The 24,183-nt window shown below is 42.7% G+C and overlaps 1 protein-coding gene across 1 annotated transcript in view; it reads left to right on the forward strand.

Annotated features, from left to right (window-relative positions):
- Positions 1-24,183, forward strand: part of CYFIP2 (cytoplasmic FMR1 interacting protein 2) — a 134,375-nt gene that overhangs the window by 101,629 nt on the left and 8,563 nt on the right. The window contains exons 27-28 of the mRNA XM_086413755.1: positions 17,702-17,774; positions 18,465-18,559. Of these exons, the coding sequence (XP_086269881.1) occupies positions 17,702-17,774; positions 18,465-18,559 (168 nt within the window). The remainder of the gene's footprint in view (positions 1-17,701; positions 17,775-18,464; positions 18,560-24,183) is intronic.

Raw genomic sequence — 24,183 nt, forward strand, 5'->3', positions numbered from 1 at the left:
ATAAGTTATCTTCTGAGAGTTTTAGAGTTTAGCCTCTCCAGGCTCAATAGAACTTTAAGTCTATTATTCACCTGGAATGGATGTTTGTGTTGAATGGGAAGTAGAAAGCCAACTTCATTTCTTTCCTAAGTTGCCTCAGCACCACTAATTGAAAAGCCCTCTTCCTGGTCTGCAGACGTAGTTCTGTGTCTGTCATTTATCAAGTGTCCACAAAGGGCTGGTCATGGGAGGCTTTTAATGAATACTTGAATCAAATCTGAAATGAACCATATGTGTTAGGTATCTGTTTATAAACCTATTGTGTTTTTAAAGGAAATTCTATTACTAGTGACTAGTATCGTCTCTACTATCTTTTACTCTGAGAAATCATAAGGAAGTATTCCACAACGTAAAGTTTTGGTTCAAATGTTGTGTGGTTTTCAAGCCATCAGCCCATTGTTTGCTATGCCAGTGCACACCAGGAGAGGGCCCTATTCGTTCACGGGAGCAAGGGAGGCCGGCATCCCTGCAAAGGAGGCAGCCCTTCTGTCTGCCTTTTGCGGCCAGACCTCCCGTCCAGGACTTGAGAGTCACTTGAACACTTGAGAGTGTTCCCTGCCTTAGGCCCTGTTGTTTGTTTATTTTCTCATCCTAATAACTAAGTGAGCCATAGTCATACTGGTCAGTCAAGAGTGGTTCTTACCTTTATAGGAATTGAGGACAGTTCAGCCCCAAACTCATAGATCTGAAGGCTGCTCAGAGGTGCAAGAGTCGTCAGGGGCCATCCAGGGCAGGTGTCTTGACCTCAGCACCGCTGACATCGGGGGCCAGATAGTCCGTAGTTGGGGGTACCTCCTGTGTGTGGCAAGTTGCTGAGCCGCATCCCTGGGCTGTGCCTGCTAGAACACAGGAGCACTTCCCCAGTTGTGACAACCAAAAATGTCTTCATCTACTGCTTAGTATTCCCTTGGAGGACAAACCCTCCCTCTTGCTGAGAACTACTGATCTGATGCAATCCTAGTTCCACAGTTTGCAGATAGGAAACTAAGGCCCTGAGAAGGAGATAACCTTCTCAGAGCTGCAGCTACTCAGCTAGTGCAGAAGTTAAGACAAGAACCCAAGACCCTCACAGTTCAAGTACTCAAGGCCAGAGAGCTGTTCTGCTGAGCTTTGCAAATTGCTCTGTTGGCTTTTGTTTTTATTTTCGTTTTAGTTCCAGCTCCATGTCTGACCCCTCTATTTCCTGCTTCCACTATGTAGTCCGTTTTCTTTAATTTTGCTTTTCTCATGGCATAACTGAAATCAATGCATTGCTAGACAACAGGTTCAGAAAGAATAAAACAGAAACCATAGTGCCACACCAAGATAACCATTGTTCACATTTCAGTGTGTTCACGTTCCAGCATATTAATTTTCCATATATATATATATATATATATATTTTTTTTTTTTACTTTGTTTAGTTATAAAAGTAATAGTCACCAAGCTGAAAAGAGAGGTTACCTCTGCGGGGTGTGATGCAGGCAGGAACAGGTGATAGGGGTCCTCTATACTGTACATTTATTGTTTGAATTCAGTGCAATAAGATTTATTGTTTTTCTTCCTTTAAAGGAAATACACCCATGCTTAAAAAATATACATGGTCCCAATGCATGGGAAATCAGAAGCAACCCCCCACCACCACCACCCAACTCAGACTCTCACTCCATATTCCCACCTCTACTTGATCCACTTATTTTGCCCCTCACCCTGAAAAAAGACACCCCCAGCTACACAGGACATGGATTCTGTCCCTACATCCAGGCACCATCAAGTGGCTCCCCTCGGCCTGAGCGTATGAGAGTTTCTTCCAGCCCAGACCCTGAATGCAGTGGCTTTCTTGATTGGAAATGAGCTAGGATTTGTGGGAAGAAAAGCAGAATCTTTGCAAGTAGGCCCCCGGCTGAAAGCTCCACACGGAACTGTAATGTGCAGCCAGGGAGGAGAGCCCTGTTCTAGAGGTTGTCTTCTCAACTAGCATTGCCACAGAGTAGTCATTGACATGTTGTCACAATTCTTGCCGTATCTGCAGACCCCTGCTCCTGTTATTTATGTAATAATTGTATCTAAAATAACTTTTTACCTTCTTTTAAAAGGAAACATCATATCATTTTCCATTTTAAAAAACCATTCTCTCTCACTGTCATTAGAAAGCAACCAAAATAATAAATCCAATGAAAACAAAAGATAATGACATAATTCCAGTTGCTCCCTGCCTGGGCCCTGAGTGAGGCCTGCACATTTTCTCTGTTAAAAACAGACATTAGCAAATGTTACAGAAGTGGGAAGACCTACTGCTTCCAGATGGAGACCTCGTCGTTGACATTGTCAGAAAGATTAACAGGAAACTGAAAAGGAAAAAGACATTCTCACTGTGACTCTCTGTTATGAAATTCCACTGCCCTGGACCCCCTCGTTTCCCACCCTTTGGAAAATGCCAACCTTGGGAGACGCTGATATGCATTTGTGGGAAAGGAAAAGCTGCTCTCTGGGTCAGTTTCTTGGCTATAGATCTTTCCTAGTTGACCAGACATGATTCTAATCTAGAATAATAATAATTAATTTTCCCCTTGATGATTCATGGGCTAGGGGAAGAGGTGGAGGGTGAAACAGTAATATAGAGTATTTTTATTATTCAAGTAAGGCATAGCCTGGTAGGGAAAGACCACCCCCACACGCACACATGCATAATCAGATAAAGCTAAGTTGCTGGTTTATTCAGCCAGGGCTACAGAGAGCTCCTGGAAATGATGGAGCAGGAGCAGATGTAACAAACCTCAGGTGAGTTCTCCACTGCCCCTGGAGTCCCCAGTGAGGGGCTGAAAGCTGCAGCTCATACTTTGCGTACAAAGGAGGGCTGTGGTGGATGTGGGAAGCCTCATTTCACGACTGTTCTACAGGCCCTGTATCCTTGGGGCTTAACATCAGTTCACAGGAAGTACTGACACTGACATCTACATGCATCCTTATAAGGCAGTGTTTAGACGGCTGGGCCCTCGGTCAGGCCCTGTCCTGCCACCCACAGCCCGCGGGAAAGCCAGAGCTGGGATTCCTGTGGGGTGCTCCACCTCAAGTTTTCCAGTTCATTTCCCCACACTCACTTGACAAAGACAAAACAAAAAATGTATCCGTGTTATTGTCTGTGTTGTCTCGAGACTCAGAATGTTATTTAAGAAAATACTGTTTTGAGAATGGTTTGATGCTTCCCCTTAGGAAATCCGCTAAAACGGGTACATAGTTTTTCACCGAGAAGCAGAGCCTAAAGGTAGAATCTAATGCTGTTCTACATGAATCTGACACATGTAAGATCACACTTTTTAAAAAAAATATGTATCCTGAATCTTTATGATGTCCGTTAACCAAGAGATAACAAGTTCCCAGTTAGCCTCCTAGAGTGAGTGAATTGGGAACATAAAGTTTTGTGGTATTTCATGGAAATCCCTCATAGTTCATCAGTTTTAAATTAAGTAAATAGAAAAGGAAAATATTAAGACTGAAAGCAAAATGAAATACTTATCCCTTGAATTTTAATGTGGGTTTCTTTCAATAAAGTATTTTTGCATCCTGACTCCAGAAACCTCTTAATTTTTACTTTCTCTATTAACAGAGAGCACTTTTACAGTAGCTCTTGATTGTTACTAATCTAGAACTGTGATAACGTTAGTGGCTGTCCTAAGCAATAGGAATAATAAGCATTGGTGTGGCACTTGGTAAGTGTAGCAGTTGCCACTCATTAGCCCCTCCCAGGGAGGACCCTGTGCAGAAGCGGGAGCACACATCAGTTCCCAAACGAGAGACTCATTAGGGTACTTTTTGATAAAGCAAGGCTTTCCCTGGTGGCTCAGATGGTAAAGAATCTGCCTGCAATGCAGGAGACGAGTTCAATCCCTGGGTTGGGAAGATCCCCTGGAGAAGGGCATACCCACTCCAGTATTCTTGCCTAGAGAATTCCATGGATGGAGGAGCCTGGCAGGCTACAGTCCATGAGGTCAGAAAGAGACAGACACAACTGAGCGACTTTCACTTTTCACTTGGTAGAGCAACTGCTTCATCTTTATACTTTAGAAAACTCATCATGATTGGATCCTGGATCCCCCAAAAAATGCTATAAAAAGACTCCTTAAGAACAGTCAGGAAATGTTAGTATGTTATATGATATCAAGAATTTTTGATGTAGGTGATCACAATACTGAGGTTACATGGGAGGATGTCCTTTTTAGGAATTGCGTGCTGAACTATTTAAGAATAATTGATGCAGTGGCTTCAGCTCACTTTCAGATGATTCAGTAAATCAGAGAGTCAAAGCAGATACAGTAAAATGTTCACTAGAACTCTACATCAAGAGTATAGGGATGTTCGTAGTTCTTTCAGATGTTTTGTATTTAATATGTCTGATGTTTTTCATAGCACAAACTTGAGGACTGTGTGAAGGAAACTGCATCATAGAATCTGGAAAGCTAAGAAAAAGGGTCATTGAGCAGACAAGGTCATGAGGTATAAGAAGGAAGAAAAGTTATAAGGGGTTTTTTTTTGTTGTTTTTTAGCTACTTCTGCTAGTTGGTGAGATTTATTCTTGGTAACATAAGCCCCAGAGCTACTTCTGACCTCATTTCCTAAATTTATTGAGGCATCTGCTAGTGCCAAACTCAGCCACGACTCTCATGCTGCCCATCTGTTTGATTTGTGAGCAGGAAATAGCAGTTCAGGACCATAGAAAGCCAAAGCTGGGGAAGCTGGCCAGTGTGAATTAGGAGGCCACTCGGCTTGTGAGCGCCGCTGGGAGCACACCCAGAACAGTCAGCTGCCCTCCTCCCAGGATCCATGGGGGTGAGACCCTCCCTCTGCTTCTGGGTCTTTGAGAGAAAAGAAAACAGCAGTGCCTTTTCCCTGTGCTCAACTTAAGAGACATGTTTCCATGCAGCTTCTTTGATGGCCTCTCTGCCTTTCCATTCTTGCTCTGTGGGCAGTGTGCTAGTAGGTAAAGCATTAGGGAGACAAAAAAGACAGAGCTGATTTGCCCATGTAGCAGCAGAAAGATTTTCATACCATTGTAAACCAGATCATGCTACTCTCCAGCTTCAAACTGACAGGTAGCTTCTCATTACTGAAAAATCTTTATTTTCAATTTATCAAGTATAGTTGATTTATAATGTTTTGTTGATCTCTGCTGTCATTGGTACTAAAAATTCGAAGTCCTGACTTTGGCCTTCAAAGTCCAAATAATGGCCCAGATTATTCAGCCGTACCTTTTCCTTCAAACCCATCTTTCATTGCCACTCTCTCCCTGGCTACCAACCTGACCCTTGAAGGTCAGCTTGCTGCTGCTGCTGCTGCTAAGTCGCTTCAGTCGTGTCCGACTCTTCGCGACCCCATGGATGGTGGCCTACCAGGCTCCTCCATCCATGGGATTTTCCAGGGAAGAGTACTGGAGTGGGTTGCCATTGCCTTCTCCAGAAGGTCAGGCTAGAGATGAGAAGCCTGAGGTTCCCCAAAGACCTGCATCAGGACCAAGGCTGACTCTTACTATCCTTGGCTTCTACCCTAATGCTTGGTGACATTTACCCCCTTGGCATTTATAATTCAAGGGCAGCTAGAGCACCCCCAAAACAAAGCATCTCTTCTACTTTCTGTCACAGTGTTTGGAATTCTCCTATTAAGGGCTTACTTTGTTGATTTGAAATATTCTTTGATCTTTAGAAGCCGGCTAAAATACCAAGTCCACTGAGACTGTTTGGGAGATAGATAATGCTGTGAAAGTCAGTTCTTCGACAGTTATTCACTTGCCAGGTAATTCTGAGGAGTAGGAAGATCACTCAAGAAAGGGTATAGCGGAACAAAAAGACCTCCTCCAGGCATAAACAAAAACAAGCCAAAGAAAAACACTGAAGTAGAAACTCATAGAACCTCTGTACTGTGCTTGGTGAGATGTTGAGAGTATACACTAAGTGATAAAAAGAGTTTACAGAAGAGTGCTATTTTATATTCCATTCTTATTTTAAGATCTACGCTTAAATGTTTTATGCACGGTAAAAACTAGCTGGACAGACCCCAGAAGGTTATCAATGATGACCCCCTGCATGATGAGGTTATAAATTTTCCTTTTATAAAAAAAAAGTGTATCTGCAATTTCTATTTTTTCAAAAATAGCCAAAGATAAAGGGGTAGAGTGACCATTTTAAAAACATAGCTCATGTTCTGCACAGTGACTGTATCTAACAATACTGTATTGTATACTTGAAAGCTGCTGAGAGAGTACATCTTAAATGTTCACAACAGTAAGAACAAAAGTGGTAATTGTGTGAGGTGAAGAAAGCGTCAACTAAGCTTATTGTGGTAATCATTTTGCAATATATATATATATCAATTATTGTGTCATACACCTTAAACTTACACAATGTAGTATGTCAATTATTTCTGTGTATCTGAGGAAAAAAGCTGTGAATGCTAAATTAATAGTTTTTCAAAGGAAAACCTTTTCCTAGAGGCTGAATTAAATATTGGGTGCATTTCCAGAAGAAAATGACAAATGTCCAATCAAATAGCACATGGAAAGTGGTTAAAATGTCATTGCTGTTGATGGCTCTTGGAAATCAAGGATAACAAATCTGTAACCTAAGTGCCAGTGCCCTTATTCTAACCTAAGGCAGATATTCATGGGCCATCCTGCTGAGTCTGGTGTCAGAATCCTCTCCAGGAACACCCACTGCCTCTCAGCCATGGTCAGTACTTGAGATGACCCCGGGGCCATCACTAGCACACATGTTGCCTTCAGGCAAATCATGAAAAGATATCTTTTCTCGAGATCTTATGCCTTCTTCTTTTGCAATATTAATGTATTGATTTTTTTGGAGACCAAAATATATCTGTTGGAAAATCATTATAAACAGCCCATATCTGATGTCTACCATATATTTGAAACCCCCTAGGATTGGAGAAGGAAATGGCAACCCACTCCAGTGTTCTTGCCTGGAGAATCCCAGGGATGGCGGAGCCTGGTGGGCTGCCATCTATGGGGTCACACAGAGTCGGACACGACTGAAGCAACTTAGTAGCAGCAGCAGCAGGATGGGATATCCTTGGATAGTATACTATCTTCATAAACCATTCACAGCAACCCTGGGTGATACTTTTTTTGTCATCTCTACTGGAGATCCACCCCCTCCCCTAAAATAAATCCTTCTCACTCTCCCCCAGAAAGAGTGGTCTGAGCCCCCTGGAAATGGCCCAGTTGTCCTGACATGCCAGCACTGGAGTTTGTCCTGCTTTGGTATCTATGAGGCAACTGAACTGCCCCCCTCCTCTTGGTCAGTTGTACAGTCCATAGAAGAAGGCAATATGGCAAGACATAGGATGCTAACTAGGTGTTATTAGCCAGTCAGCTATTTCCATTTCCAGGCAACACGATGGAAGGCAAACTATGGGTCTTTGTTCCAATTAAAACTCGGACTTCATTCCATTTTTTCCCAGTCCCTGAATTTGCTAATTTCACACTTCAGTGACTTGCAATGAACACAGTTCCCTGGGGCCTCTGCTGTTGCGTTGCAGACTGTATTGCAGCCCAAGCCTCTCCCTCCCAACACCTAGCAGTTTGGGTGTGCAATCCAGCAGTTCTGAAGATGTGTCCTAAGTGGCACAGTCCACTGGGCTTCATGATGAGTTCGGAAAACTCAGAAGGTGAGGGCACTTTCCACCCAACAGATTCTAACTGGTCACTTAGAGTTTTGAAATCAGTATTTCCTACTTGAGATGTGCCATAGTTACATGGGAATCCTCATGCCTTGATGCCTCTCAGGAAAGACCTTTTTCCACTTTTTCCATCCAAGGCTGTAAAACTCATCAAGTGGAGTGCAGTGAAAGAGCAGGGTGAGGTTGGTTTTAGAGAAGGCCCAGTGACCATATTAAATAAGAAGTATTACCATATTTATTTATGCTCTGCCTATATCCAAAAGAATATGCAATACCTTTTAATTAAGAAATGGTTTCACTGAGTCTGGAGACCATTACACAGAATAAGACCAAAAAGCATTAAGAGGCAGAGGAGATGACCAGGGCATGTTATATAAGGCTCTCTCAGCCCAATTTCAGGTTGATTTCCCTGGTACTCTCCTGGACAGGGTGTATCTTTGGACTTAGAAATCTGGGATTCAGGTCACCTCTGTACTTGACAGCTGTGAGCCACTGGTTGTTTTTTGCTGCTGCTGTTCAGTCGCTAAGTCATATCCAAGTCTTTGTAACCCCATGGACTGCAGCACGCCAGTCTTCACTGTCCTTCACTGTCTCCCGGAGTTTGCTCAGATTCACGTCCATTGAATCACTGATGCTATCTAACCATCTCATCCTCTGTCCCCCTCTTCTCCTTTTGCCTTCAATCTTTACCAGCATCAGGGTTTTTTCCAATGAGTCACCTCTTTGCATAAGGTGGCCAGAGTATTAGAGCCTCAGTGTTAGTCCTTCTAATGAATATTCAGGCTTGATTTCCTTTAAGATTGACTGGCTTGATCTCCTTGCAAGTCTTTCTCCCTCTCAAAGAGTGTTCTCCAGCACCACAATTTGAAAGCATCAATTCTTTAGTACTCAGCTTTCTTTTGGTCCAACTCTTGCATCCATACATGACTCCTGGAAAAACTCTAGCTTTGACTATATAGACAAAAGTGATATCTCTGTTTATCATAGCTTTCCTTCCAAGGAGCAAACGTCTTTTAGTTTCATGGCTCCAGTCACCATCTGCAGTGATTTGGAGCACAAGAAAATAAAGTCTGTCACTGCTTCCAGTTTTTCTCCTTTTATTTGCCTTAAGTGATAAAACTGGGTGCCATGATCTTAGTTCTTTGAATGCCAAATTTTAAGCCAGCTTTGTCTATCTTGGGTGGCCATGCATGGAATGGCTCATAGCTTTATTGAGTTACACAAGCCCCTTCGCCATGACAAGGCTATAATCCATGAAGGGGATGAGCCACTGGGGAAATGATTAAATCCCTCAAGGTGCTGGGGCTACGTCCATATTTCTCCAGAGCCTTTGTATGAAATGAGGTTACTAGAGCCCCTTCCCTCCTCTTCCCACAGCCCAGCAAGGAGCTTTGACTTGCCTTCCCTGGTAGTTCCCTAATACAGGGGGGTCTGACTGCCTGCAGCTCACCAACCCACCCCTCCCTCACTCACCCACCAAGCAAATGAGTCCTGCTCGGTATACAGCAGCCGTCTCATCTCTGACCTCATCTTCCCTCTGTCTGTGATTGCGTCTTCCCCTGCCCATCCTGCCAGGCCCATCATTACCTCATTCCCCGCAGGTCTTGTGTTCAGCACACACTTTATCAAACGCCTATTCTCTGCAAGACACTTGGTGTTGTTTCTCCCTCCTTTGAGTCTCCAGGGCCCTTGGTTGCCAATTTCTTTTGTACCTAGTGATTCTGTTTATTTCCCCAGTCACAAGTGTCCTTAACCCTCTTCCTCCATTAAATTACAAATTTTATTAAAATCTAGTTTTTCCAGTCTTAGCTGTCATCATGTCTCCTGCAGCATCCAGGCCCCACTCTGGTCAGAAAACAGTAAGCACGCCGTGAGTATTTGATGAACTGAAGGGAGGAAGGAAAGAGGTAACACTCAGTGCGTTCTGCCCCACCCCTGGCTGGAAAGGGGGCCTGCCGTCCCTGTTCGGGTTGTGTTTTGGTAGACGTGGATGTGCCCAAAATTTATCAGTCTCCCCTTCATCACAAGTGCCACTGTGCACTTTCTCTTTCTTTGGTCTCATAGAGTCAGAGAAATTGAAATATCTGGAAAAATCCAGTTCCCTGGAGAAGTGCCCACTCAGACCTTGCACTTGTGTATTCCTTTCCCCTGGAGTCCATCCCATCCTCATGTTGATGATTCCCAAGTTTGGGTCCACTTTGTGGACTCTGCGGGGCCCTAGGCCTTGTGTCCACTTGCCTTTTAGACATCTTCTCTTGGATGTACAGAGACTCGCCTCCTGGGTCTGCTCTCAGCTTCCTCCCGCCTGCAGTCTTGCTGTGTCTTCTGGCCTGTGAGTGGCCCAGTACACATGTCCTTTCTCTCTCTCTGCTGACACATCCAGTCCGCATTTGGCTGTCTGGCATCTGCTTCCCACTCTGTCTCCTTGGCCACTACTCCAGGCCTTGCTATCTCTTGCTTGACCTATTCCAGCACCCCTTTTGCTCCCCGACCCCACAACCTCGCACCATTGCTGTCTTTCTTGCAGCCAAAAACTGTAAATGTACATGGGATCATGCCGCTTCCCTGATTAAAACCATCAGGATAGCATCCAAACATCTAAGCAAAGTTTACAAGATCCTGCTCAGCCCTCTTTCCTTATCTCATGCAACCTTCCCCCAGCACTGAAAGCGTCAGTCTTATTCAACTGTCAGCCCCTGTCCCACTGCAGTCCCTCTTGCTTTGGGGCCTTTGGCAGGTGCTGTTCACTCTTACCTGTCCAACACTTAGCCTTGGTTCATGTCTCAGCATTTCCTTCTCCAGGAAGTCTTCCCCATCATCCTCCCCAGAAGTATGGATCGGTGGCCCCTATTACATATTCCCACAGCTCCCACATACCCCAATACAGCACTTACTAGAACTGCCCATGTGACTCACTTCCCTCCTCATCTTAGTAAGGACCATGCATTAGGTCTGCCTCACTTCCTGTTGTAGCTTCACCTCACAGAGCAAGTTGCTATAGCAGATGCCTACTATTTGCTGAATGATTGACTTAATTTCTGCTCAGGCTGCATCCTAGTCAGAATGAAAGTGTTGAGAGTTTGGCACCTCCTTGTTTGGTCTCTAGATAATATTATACCCATGTTCTCTGTAGTCCTGTGATGGCCTTTCAGAGCAAGTGAAATGCAGGTCCTACGTGTGGTTGGGCCCTGTAAGAAGACTCTTGATAGCTGTTTGCATGGGATATGAGATGCTGCTTGGATTCTCCCTCAGAAGTACCCTGGGCTGTGGCTGGACTAGAGAGCCCAGCCTACAAACAGCTTGGTGGGGACCTGGATGAATAAGCATGCTAATCAGTTTTAAAGAGAAAACTACTGGAGACTGAAGGGGTGTGGAAGACCCCTAGACGCTGAATCTTTGGATGGGACTTTGCAGGATGGACAAGAATAAGTAGAGTGTGGTTTGGGAGAGGGGCAGGCAAAAGGAATTTATAGGGATAGGTTGAGCACATGAGCAGCCCAGTTATTTACCTTGGAATCACACCAGCAGAACTTTAAAAATTATTTGCCTGCAAAGAAATCATTTACACAAATTCAGGATAGAAGTAACCTCTGGATTTTAGGAAACAACTGTCAGTTATCGCCTATTTTTTCAGCTAGAGGATGACATGAGACTTTCCATTCCTCTTCAAACTGCATATATATGTCAAAGTTTTTCTTTTTTTTAGTTGAAAGAATGTTAGTTGGTAGGACCAAAATCCCAGTAAATAAAGCAAAGAATGATGTGATCTTATCAGATATGAACATGTTAGTTGCTCAGTTGTGTCCAACTCTGCGACCCCATGGACTGTACTTCACCAGGCTCCTCTGTCCATGGGATTCTCCAGGCAAGAATATTGGAGTGGGTTGCCATTCCCTTCTCCAGGGGATCTTCCCAACCCAGGGAGCGAACCTAGGTTCCTTGCACGGTTGGTGGATTCTTTACTATCAGATATGAGTGCGGCTAAAAAGCTTCTCAAGAGTGAGATTTTATAGTAATTTCCTTCTGTCTCTATTTTGAATAATTGAATATGGTTTTCATAAAGTGTACGTATAATGCAGGGGGCAGTATTTCAGTCTTCCCAAGGCTTTGGCTGCACGAGTGGCTATGGAAAAGCAGTGGGTATGGAAGTGAGGTGGCCCTGGGTCCCAGTATCAGCCCTGCTGCTTCCTTATCACTGTGCGGACCTGGTTGGGACACTCCATCTCCCAAAAGTCTCAGCATCTTTGTGCATAGGATAGGGATTATTAGACCTGCATCACAGGATGCTTGGAGGGGTAAAGCAGAAAATGGGTACAAAGCACCAAGGTGCCAAGCCTTGGAAAGGACCCTTATAGACCATTTAATCCAACCTCTTCATTTTGCTTCCTTTAAACTGTTCTTAATTGCACATGACAAATAGTATAAATGAGCTTATAATGAAAAGCTTTATTGTCTCCACTGCACCTCCCCCCACCTGCATCCCCATCCCCAAGGCAGCCTGCTTTAATCATTTCTGTTTCTAGTTCTTCTAGTTGTTATCTCCATAACGCTTGGTAATATGAGGTTAACCTCTATTTCTTCATGAGCAACTTTAAACAATGCTTATTGACTCCCTAATGGTAAAGATGAAAATTTAGGTCATTTACATCTGTTCCCTCTCTTCCTCTCAATATTTGATTATGTCACATTTTTTAATTTATATTGTCCTATCTTGTAATCAGAAATAGTATACTTACACTTCTTTCAGTAACATTATTTAGTATCTTGACTCTTTCCCTGAAAGATGAGGAAATCAACAGACCTCACTTCCACTTCTAGACTTCTCTCCTACTTCCTGTCGGCTGCCCTTTTACTTTTATGTTGTCACAGCTGTATTTTCTGTAACATTTGTATTTTGCTCTTCATCTGTGATTTTTTTCTTTAACCATAGCCTAACAAAAGGAGAAAAAAACAAAAGCAAATACTTTTTACATTATTAATCCGATGCAAGTATTGTTCTGTGCTGGACCAAGTGCCATGCTAAGATTTTATTTCCTTATGTCTGATTCTAGCATCTAGACCCCAAAAGCTCCTTGTTGTAAAATTCAAAAGTACTTTCAGAGTTTCTTCCAGTTTAATTTTTTGAAGTAATATATGCATAGTAATAATTTAGTAAATACATACAAGTAGGAAAAAACAGGGAGGAAGAGAAAGAGGAATAGAAAATAAACTCCTGAAAATCCTGCCCTGTGGAGCATTTTTTAGAAGTGTTCACACGGAGTAATCAGTAACATTGAAGGAAAAATTCTTCCCATAGTGATAAGGGAAAACATCTAGACCTGTTAAGAAAACCCAGAATAGGAGAGATTCTGTCCTAAGTCTAAATTCCCTTATGTGCCACAGACTTTCAACTTTTATTCTACATACTTATATATTAAGCATTTGCTATCTGCTAGTCACTGTGCTTGTTCCTGGTAATAAAGTATAGTCAAAAATAATCATTGTCCCTACCTTCATGAATGTTACATTCCAGTAGAAGGAGGTAGATATTAATCAAATAGTCACATATAGACATGTACAATACAGACTGAGTTCAAATGCTAGAAAGGAAAAGAGTTTGGTTCTTTGAGGACATATAACAAAGGAACCCCATGGGCAGAGAGGTATTGGAGGGATCCAAGAAGTCTCCCTGGAAGGAACGATGCTTAAATTGAGATCTGAAAGAAGAGGGGGGGTTTACTAAGCAAAGGGCAGGGAGACAGGTTAGTGGGCATTCCAGAGAGAAGGTAGAAATTCAGTGATGACTATGCAAATGGTAAATTCAAATAACAGAAAGCTGCTGTCACTGGTGCATAAAGAGCTGGTGGGGAGAGGAGTTGAGAAGAAACCCATTCTGGGTGGCCTTCATAGGCCAGGGGCCAGATGGTTTCCTAGTAGAGTGGAAAGCCAAATGTGATCCTTCAGAATAGAGATTGGACGAGAGTTGGTCAGTATTAGCATAGGTGCCTGCTGTGAAGCCTGTTCAGATCCCTGACACAGACCCTGTGTGCTCTGAACTGGACATTTTTATCAACTGTGATGGCCTCGGCTCATGAATGCCAAACAACTACCTTCCACCTTGCAGAGTATGTAGCCACCTCATCATGCAAATAACCAAATAGTTCATCCTTAGGAAACTTCCAGACAATGCTTTCCCACCTCTGTGAGGAAACCACACCCTTCTCTTTCCTCACCTTCATTAACAAATGACATTACAAGGTAGAGAACAGACAAGAAGCATGCTAACAGGAAGCACTCCCAAACAACCTCTGGTCCTGCAGGTTGCAAACCTGAGGCAGGGTACAGAGAAGGGCTACTGGAACACTCCTGTCTTCCCTAAGGAAACTGAAATGGAAGCTCATCATGTGAAATTAAAGCAACAGCATTGGTCTTGTTGTAGAGGTCCCAGAGCCTTCTTCCCCTTTCTCTATCCCCTAAGGTGGCTCCTAAGGTCAATTTTATTGACTTTAACAAAACAGAAAATTGACAGTTCATGCAAGGGGTAACTTTTCTAGTAAGAAGGCACTTCAAGGAGCACAGACATTTATAGGAAGAAAATAAAGCAAGAAAGATATAACTTAGCAGAGAAAAAGAGAAAAAAAAAAAAAAAACTTAGCAGGAGGGGTATGTATACCAGCCCTCTGCTTAAAATACTTGAGTATTTTATCTCTCACTGCACCTGAAATAAAATCCAGGCTTAACCCCATGCTGTGAGACCTCACATGATCTGATTCTTCCCTACCATTAGGAACTCAGACTGTGCTGATTACTTGTGTCCCTATGCTCTAGTTTACTTTCTGCCCCAGGGCCTTTGTGCTTCATATCTAATGGCTTGCTCCCTCTTTTTTAATTCTTTACTTCAATAACTCCCCCTCAAAAAGATTTTCCCTAGCCTCCTCTCTGAAGTAGTCCCTTCCCCACTCCCAGTCACTCTAGCCTAGTACCCTATTGTGTCTTACCACTATCTGAAACTTTTTGGTTTATTTTCTTGTTTTTATCTTTCTCAACTACAGTAGAATTTACATGAGTGCATAGATCTACTCTAACTTGTTTAGCATCGTATCTGCAAAGCCTAGAACGATGTCTGGTACTCAATAAATATTTGTTGGATAAATGAATGTAATAGGTTTCTCATATTTGGAAAATAGTCACATGGGTAAATAAATTCATTTATCCATCTAAGAGATATAATATAACAAATATGCATTCATTTAATAATTATTGCAAGACTGTTATGTACTGGGCACTGGACATAAAAAGTAGAAATAGAGACACTCACATTCCTCCCTTTAAGGAGCTCATAGTACTGTGGTCAATGTGGAGAGAATTCAAGATATAAGGACTTACTGGTCATAGCAGGTGAGGAAGAGCGAGAAAATGAGCCCCAGGTCTTAGACATGGCAGATGAGGTTATTGTGCCATTCTAGGAGCAAAGGAACCTGAGATAAAGGGAGGAGGTCAGCTTTAGAAATATGAAGCTTTGGAAATATCTAACAAGGAGGTAGATATCCAAATCTGGAGCTTCAAAGAGGCATCTGGCAGGAAATAGAGTTGACGGATCAAAGGCAGTGCTTATAGACTTGGGAATAGGTGAGACAAACTGGATAGAATAAAGCAAGAAGAAAAGGGGAACCTTGGAGAAAACCAACATGTAAAGAATGGTTAGAAGTCAAACCTGTAAGAGAATCTACAAAAGAGAAGTTGAAATAGTGGACCCCAGCAGAACTCATTGTCACAGTGCCTAACACACCAGGAGGACTGAAAGTCGTCCACTGCACTTGGTGACAGAGCAGTAACCTCTACCCGAGCCCTTGCCATGACATGGTACAGCAGGCCTTGATAGTTTTGTTTGCTGTGGAGGGAAGTGAAGACTAGAAAATGGAGAGAGAGGTAAAAAGAGAGGTAAAAAGAGAGGTAAATAAGCTGCTTGGCCCTGAAAGGAGTAAAGAAATGGAAAGGGAACTGAAGATACAGGCTAGAAAAACACATTCAGTAATACTCTAAAGAGCAGAACAAGGATATTGAAAGGAAACTACTGGGAAGTTGCTTTGGTTTAAAACTCTAACCATTAGAGTTTTAAAATGGATTGGGCTACCTCCAGAAGGACTGAGATCTTGATTATCAGAGGTATCAAAGAAGACCCTGAATGTTATGTTAAGAAAGAGTAAGGTGTTCAATCAGTAGTCTAGGCTTCTACTGTAAGAAACTGGAGAAAGAAAAACAAACCCAAAACAAGCAGAAGGATGGGCATAATAAAGATATAACAGAAATCAGTAACATTGAATGCAGAAGAACTACAGGGAGATATACATGAAACTAAAAGCTGTCCCTGTTTCATTTCTGATACTGGTAATTTGTGTCCTCTCTTTTTTTTTTTTCTGGTCTGGTCTGGCCAGAGGTTTAGCAATTTTATTGTTTCCAGCCCGCACCCCCCGCCCCCGCCCCCAGTGAATCAGCCTGAATAATCAATAGCCAGGTTTTCAGATTATATAATGAATCAAAGGATCTAAGCTTAGACATAGCAAGGAAGACCAAGTTGCTTAATTTACTGGTTTAGGAAGGAACAGATTAATTAAGAAAGGAAGGAAATTTCCCCCTCTGGCTAAGAAACTGAGAATTACACTTACATCAGGCAGATCCCTCTAAGTTCAATTGTCCTCCATCTGTTACCCTCACTTCAAAAACTGAAGGGAGTTTAGGAGTTTCTTTCTCGAGCAGCTAGTTGGACTGCTAGATTTCCAGGATGGCCGTGTTCCACCCATGCCTAGTGAAGAAAGCCAAAGGTACTCAGAATTCTGATTTTCTCAGGTGCTTAGAATCCAAGAGTATCAGAGTTGAATGAAGGCTGATTTTACCTAATTCAAATCCCCACAGGTTAAAGAAGAGAAACCAAGGCCCATGGAGGGTGGCTTGTCTAGGTCCCCTCCATACCCTCTGATCTGAAATCCAGTAATCATGAACTGGCCCTGGGACAGACAGTAAGCCCATAGGGACAGACAGTAAGTAGACCATATCTTCCAGGCCCCTGGAGAAGGAAATGGCAACCCACTCCTGTATCCTTGCTGGAAAACCCCATGGACAGAGGAACCTGGCAGGCTTACACTCCATGGGGTCGCAAAGAGTCAGACACGACTGAGCAACTTCACTTCGCTTTCCAGGCCTGCTGCTGCTGCTGCTAAGTCGCTTCAGTCGTGTCCGACTCTGTGGGACCCCATAGACGGCAGCCCACCAGGCTCCCCTGTCCCTGGGATTCTCCAGGCAAGAACACTGGAGTGGGTTGCCATTTCCTTCTCCAATGCATGAAAGTGAAAAGTGAAAGTGAAGTCACTCAGTCATGTCCGACTCTTAGCAACCCCATGGACTGCAGCCTACGTCTGCCCCTAATCGTCATAGTATATGTTTGCTTTTAAGCTTACTTTTATGCATAAAGAATCCCCGTGAGAACCTGTCTGTCTGGGCCCTAGTCCCTCTACTTTCACCCACTGGAGTCAAGATGGAGAAAACCCACCAGACCCAGGCCTTCACACTGAGACATCCTGCCCAGTAGGATTGGCTACTGCCTTGAGCCCATGAGCCTGAGCTCACCACCTACGAGTTGAACATAATCTGGGTCCATCATCCCTATCTGATCCCACTGCTTTGAATTCTTCACCAAATTCAAATTCTTCACCAAACTTTGAATTCTTCACCAATTTCCTTGTAAGACTGTAATGAAAATGTACTATACACTCAGTATGTCCAGGGTCTGTGCTGTGAGGCTATACATTCTCTCAATCCTACTCATTAAAATAGGTACTGTTCTCATCCTCATTTTTCAGATAAATAGGCTCAGAGAGGTTAAGCAATGTGCTTAAGATGCCACAGCTAGTTAAGTAGAGGAGTCAGGGTTTGAACTCAGGTCTAACTGACTCCAGTGTTCAAACCTTTAGTGATGAAAATTCTTCCTGGTTTAAAATAAAAGTTCTCTCTCTCTTTGCAGTCTCAGGAGGAAGTCTGTGATTTGCTTCATGCTGCACCCTTCCAAAACATCTTGCCTAGAGTCTACATCAAAGGTAAGAAACCTCTGAAAGCAGCTAAATACTTATATTATCATATGTAAAATATATTGCCAATGAGAATTTGCTGTGTGACTCAGGAAACTCAAACAGGGGCTCCGTACCAACCTAGAAGGGTGGGGTGGGGAGGGAGATGGGAGAGAGGTTCAAGAGGGAGGGGACATATGTATACCTATGGCTAGTTCATGTTGGTGTCTGGCAGAAAACAACAAAGTTCCCTAAAGCAATTATCCTTTAATTAAAGAATAAATTAATTTTAAAAACTAGCCATTTGAATTTGAATCTTATGCTCTCTTAATCTCAGTAAACTCAGATCTGCAGTCAGAAAAGAATAAGGTTAAAGCCTTGGGCAGATGTTAATGCTGGAATTGTAAATGATGCTCCAGGCCTGTTCCTTGGCCTTCTAGAACATCCCTAGTATGTTGCTGTCTAGGTTAGTCTACATCCTTCAAGTGATGAGTAACTCACCACCCCATGAGGTAGATTATTCCACTGGACAAAGATAATAGAACATATTTCCTTGTAGTGAGTCCTGATCACACTTGCCAGAACTAAGGAAAACAGCTCTACATACTCCTTCTAAGTGCTGGAATGCAAGTACATCACCAAGTCCTCTGAGAGCTCTTCTTTTCCCGTTTCCCCCAGTGTGCCCTGAATCTCATTTTCTGCCTACCATTCCTTTTGCAGAGGGCGAGCGTCTGGAGGTCCGGATGAAACGTCTGGAAGCCAAGTATGCCCCACTTCACCTGGTCCCTCTGATAGAGCGGTTGGGGACCCCTCAGGTACGATCCTCCTATCATGGACTCATAGAACTGAAAGGAACTTTAGAGATAGAGAGAGATCATTTGGTCCAATCTCCTCCTTACGGATGGGGAAACTGAGGCCCAGAGAGAGAAACAGAAAGTCACAGCACACAGCCTGGTAGTGGCAGGGGCAGGTCTGGAATGAGATTTGTTGACTCTCAGGCCTACACCCTCTATCATCTGTCCTGCCAAGAAAGAAGGAAGTCAGACAAGTATCTGTTACTCCCTGTTAAGTATTAAGAATTCTACTATTATCTCTCAGAATTAAAACCATCCATCCTGCAAGCCAGCAGTTCACCTTTGGGTGCTGTGCTGTGCTTAGTCTCTCAGTTGTGTCTGACTCTTTGCAACCCCACGGACTGTAGCCCACCAGGCTCCTCTGTCCATGGGGATTCTCTAGGCAAGAATACTGGAATGCGTTGCCATACCCTCCTCCAGGGATCTTCCCAACCCAGAGATCGAACCCAGGTCTCCCACGTTGCAGGCGGATTCTTTGCCATCTGATCCACCAGGGAAGCCCTATCTTTGCTAAAGAAGGAAAAATAATAATAATACAGGAACACACGATGTTTACCACAGCATTGTTTGTTAAAGCAAAAACTGGAAGCAACCTAAATATCAATCAGTAGCATGTTGACTAAATAAAATGGGGTAAAATCATTTAAATGATGAATACCTGCCAAATCATAATGAAAAGGGAAAATCAGATCTAGATACATCAGTGTGGACAGATCATAAACACACGGTTAGGTGAATAAAGGAAGTTGCACAACAGGTCATGGAGTTTGATGCTATGTGGATTTTTTTAAACACATACCAAAAAACCATATAAAGTGAAACTTTTCCTAGGACATGAAAGTGTCCAGTTCATAATGGTGGCAACTTGTGAAGAGAGATGAAAGAGACAGAGATGGATAGGGAGATCAAACACAGGTTTATCTGTAATGTTCTTATACTTTCAAAGGTGAATGAGCTCAGGTGTTAATTCTGTAGTTAAAACTCATTTTTATAAGCCTGTATCTATATATGGAGATGAGTGAAAAAGGACCCCTGCCTTCAGAGAACTCACAGACCGTGTGGGTAGTCGGGAAAAAGACACCGGGAGAAAGGGAGGTAACAGGAAGCATATATTGTCTCCTTTCAAGTTGACTCAAGTTGAATCAGGCATTTAGGGGTGGGGGGCAGGGGTATTCAGGAAGAAGAGAAAACAGGGCACCGTAGTGAGACATACCATGACGGCTTGTTTTGTTCAACAAAACTGACTATTTCAAAGGTTTAGGATTCAGATCCACTCTTGGACTTACATCCCTAAGGTCCTCTCTCCCATCACAAAAGCTCATGAGTCAGAAAGCTTTGGTCCTCCTCAGAGAGCAAAAGGCAGTCTCTTCTCTCAAAAACCACGGCAAGTGTTAGAGCCCAGGGCGGAGCCCCATCTGCCCAGGTGTCAAGCCGATGAGCCTGACAGAGCCAGACCCCCTGTGGGCCACCCACCTCCTACAAAAACAGTGACTAAGCGTTTAGTGGCGTTTGGGTTCTTTAGTCACTACCGAGAGAATTTAGATACCGTGAAATATGAACATTTTCTTTTTTGGCTTTCTGGAGCTGAACACAGAAGATCCTCTAAAGATTGCCTTTTAGGGAGAAATCCCCCAAGCCAGTGACATATAAATGTGTCTGCTCCAGGGTTGGTGTCATCCTACAAGAATCTGGCCTCTCGCACCCAGGCTTTGGCATGTGTTTCCACTTAGAAGTATGTGAATTCCTTCCCTGTTCTGGTGAACGCTATTTCCCTGGGACTGGTGGAAATCTCAATTTGTCAAATGCTGATATTTAACAAACAAAAGCCTAGACATTCTGCCAGAAAGGAAATGCCAGTTGTATAAGTCTCCCAGCCCTTAAGGAATAGTCCAAAACTTAGTCCTCCTGTAGACAAAAGAAAAAAATTTTAAATATTAACTTCCAAGCTTGCTAGGGTTCAGGGAACTCACAAAACCTCTAGGTCAGTGATAGGGAAATTCTGGTACATATTTAATGGTGGAAGGGTTCGACTGTGCTACTTGCTTGTATTTGTTTCTAGGAAAAACTGAGGTGACCTGGTGTGTTGCCTAGTGCTATCATGAAAAGAATGTTCTGTCGGGGAGTTAGGACTCTTCTTCCCAGCTTTATCCCTGAACTGTTGTATAATCTAGTGCTAGAATTTAATATCTTTGATCTTTGTTTTTCCATCTGTAAAATGGGTAAATAGCTGAGCTGCCTTCACAATCATTATGACAAAAATAAGTAAAAAGCTCCCAAAAAACAGAAAGAGTGGGCATGGGATATTAATCTTCTCCAAAGTATCCTAAATGTAATCAAAGTACTCCATACAGAAATCTATTTCCACATGATTTCACAAATGCTTTCTCTATACCCTTATTAACAGAAAAGAATGGCAGAGGGAGAGAAGAAAATTCCCCACTGAGTGGGACTGAAAAGAAATGGCTTAAATTTATGTTAAACACACACATACACACATGGTATACATTAAAAACACAGTCACAAATTGGGGGTATATGTGATAATAATCTATAATGCACTTTTTCAGAGCAGAAAGAAAAATCGTATCAAAAGAAACAAGGTCATGAAAGAAAACTCAAAACATAAAAAATATAAAGGAAGCAGCAGACGTAAGAAACAAGCGTAAGAAAAAGCATTCTGCCTTACCAGTAATCAGTGAAATGTGAGAGAGCGGGGTACAGCTATTCATCTCCCAAGTTTACTAAGACCTTTTCTTCATGATAATGAAGTATCAGACTTGGCACAGATAGATGCAGCGGCTCAGCTTTTCTTGGGACTAGGTACGTTTCTTTGTCACTAGGTAGCAAAAGCCTTTTAAGACTACTTGTATTCTATGAATAGTTCTAGGATTTTAGCCTAAGAAAATAATCAGAGATAAGCTCAAAAAATGTATATAAGTGTATGTGTGTGTGTGTGTGTGTGTATGGAAAACGGGGCTTCCCAGGTGGCACAGTGGTAAAGAATCCCCCTGCCAATGCAGAAGACGCAAAAAACACAGATTTGATCCCTGGGTCAGGAAGATCCCCTGGGGAAGGAAATGGCAACCCCTCTAGGATCCTTGCCTGGAGAAATCCATGGACAGAGGAGCTTGATGAGCTACAGTCCATGAGGTCACAAAGAGGTGGACACAACTGAGCAACTGAGCACGCATGTACATAAGAATAATTACTTATGATCTGTTTATATTGTTGAAAACTTGTGAACAATTTAAAATAACCAACAAGAGTAGGACTAGAAGGAAGCTCAAGAGGGAGGAGACATATGTATATCTATGGCTGACTCATGTTGATGTGTGGCAGAAACCAATACAGTATTGCAAAGCAATTATCCTCCAATTAAAAATAAATAAATTAAAAAAAATTTTAAAGAGTAGGACTAAATAAATGAGGTATATCAATGGCTATTTTATTTAGCCATTAAAAAACCATGTTACTGAACATATTGAAGGAAATGGTTTTTTATAGTACTAATATCTTGAGAAAAAGACAATGCAGATAGTATGATACAAATTTTGTTAAAATAGATACCTATACATAATCATATACATACATACAAATCATACATAAGTATCTTAAGAAAGCTTGTCTCTGGGTGATGGGATTTATGGGAGGTTTTTTTTTTTTCAATTTTTTTAATAACATTTTTACAGGTTTTTTTCCAGATTTTACTTTTATAGATCATAGGAGGACCCGTAAAGGTAAACTCTTTTACAGGAAAGGGACAAAGCCCCTGACCATTTCAGTCAAGGCCCTTTGATTGGCTGTAGTTCGGGGTCACAAGAGTTCAAAGCCTGTCTGCAGATTTATTGGGTTGACCAAAAAAATCATTCGATTTTAAGTAAAAATAAAACACATTTTTAATTTTCACCAAGAACTGTATTGAACGACATGCTGCTGCTACTGCTGCTAAGTCACTTCAGTCGTGTCCGACTCTGTGCGACCCCATAGACGGCAGTCCACCAGGCTCCCCCATCCCTGGGATTCTCTAGGCAAGAATACTGGAGTGGGTTGCCATTTCCTTCTCCAATGCATGAAAGTGAAAAGTCAAAGTAAAGTCACTCAGTCGTGTCCGACTCTTCGAGACCCCATGGACTGCAGCCTACCAGGCTCCTCCATCCATGGGATTTTCCAGGCAAGAGTACTGGAGTGGGGTGTCATTGCCTTCTCCATTGAACAATATAGTCATTAACCAAAAGAACATTTTGGCCAACCCAATATAAGCCCTGTTGCTAATTCTTTAGATCCTCCCACAATTGTCAGGCCCTGAGGACTGATTCAGATTAACTAAATGCACAGGAGATTTACCTGGTAAACCAGAGCTCTCTATGTTGTTTTCTGAAGGAGAATATCCATGACTCAAGAACAAGTGTGGGTTCTTTCCTTACAGAGCATCTTCACTGTACCAGGCACTCTCTTTCTAAATTAGGGAGCCCTGCCAGAGTCTAGGCACCACCACAGAGCGTTGCCTGGTGAGAACAGAGTCAAGCACGGGGGGCAGGGTTTTTTAAAAGAGGTATTTCTGGTGAACTGTGGCAGCTATCTGCTCTGGAGTGTTCTTTCTCTGCCCCGGAACCAAGATGAGTATTTGTGAATCAGGGTTCCCTCTCCCTCCTGTTTGAAACACAGGTTGTCAAATCCTTCTTCCCCAATTCACAGTGTTGTCTGAGACTTTTCAGTTTGTAGTTGTCATGACAACTGTACTCCTGACCCACATTCCTGACGGGCTCCAGCATTGGTGTTTCCTGACTTATTTCCCTTGATGGATTAGTTTAATTGGGGCTGTCCTCTTTCTCTGGGGTAGAGGGTGGGAGCTGTACCGGGAGTAATCAGGCGGGCTCCCCCCAGCCACTCTGAACTCTCCGGGGAGCTGATCCCAAGAGTGCCCTGGGGACCTCTCAGTCTCAGAAGCCAGCCCTCTTTAGCTTTGTCCCTAGATCTGGAGATCTTACGTTGACCTTAGATGTTACTATATATTATCTTTGCATTTGGTTTTGTGATCTCTACTCCCAGATATTTTTTATTCCTACAGATGGTAATGTGTTTTGATGTGCTAGTCTAGCCTGCTGATTATTAGAGATGCAATAACTAGAAGCCAGATGATAAGCCAGTTTAAATTCTTAATAGAAATTGTTGACAGTGGTGAGAGGACTTCTAAATGAAGGAAATTATTCTGTAAAATCAGTGGTAAATTTTTAAGAGTAGCTTATGCTCATTGTAGCACATTAAACTGTACAGAGTATTTGTGGTAAAAAGTGAATACCCCACCTACTTCTCCAAGCCCATCTGTTCTCACAACTGACAATAATCCTTCTAGAATGTTTTACACTTTCACACAACCCCCACACACAGAGTTCTGTGTGTCTGTCTGTGGGATTGTGTTATTGATGTCTTTTAATAGGATTCTAGTGTATGCCCTTTTCTGCAACTTGCTCTATTCACTTAACAATTTAATTCGCATATCTAGACTACTGGGATTCAAATCCCAGCTTTTCCACTCACTCACTGCCTCTCTGAACCTCAGATTCTTCTTCAATAAAATGGGGATAA

Source organism: Bos grunniens, chromosome 7 (genome assembly GCF_055505025.1).
Source record: "Bos grunniens cultivar Pamir isolate PY7600 chromosome 7, Bosgru_T2T1.0, whole genome shotgun sequence".
NCBI classification, from domain to species: Eukaryota; Metazoa; Chordata; class Mammalia; order Artiodactyla; family Bovidae; genus Bos; species Bos grunniens.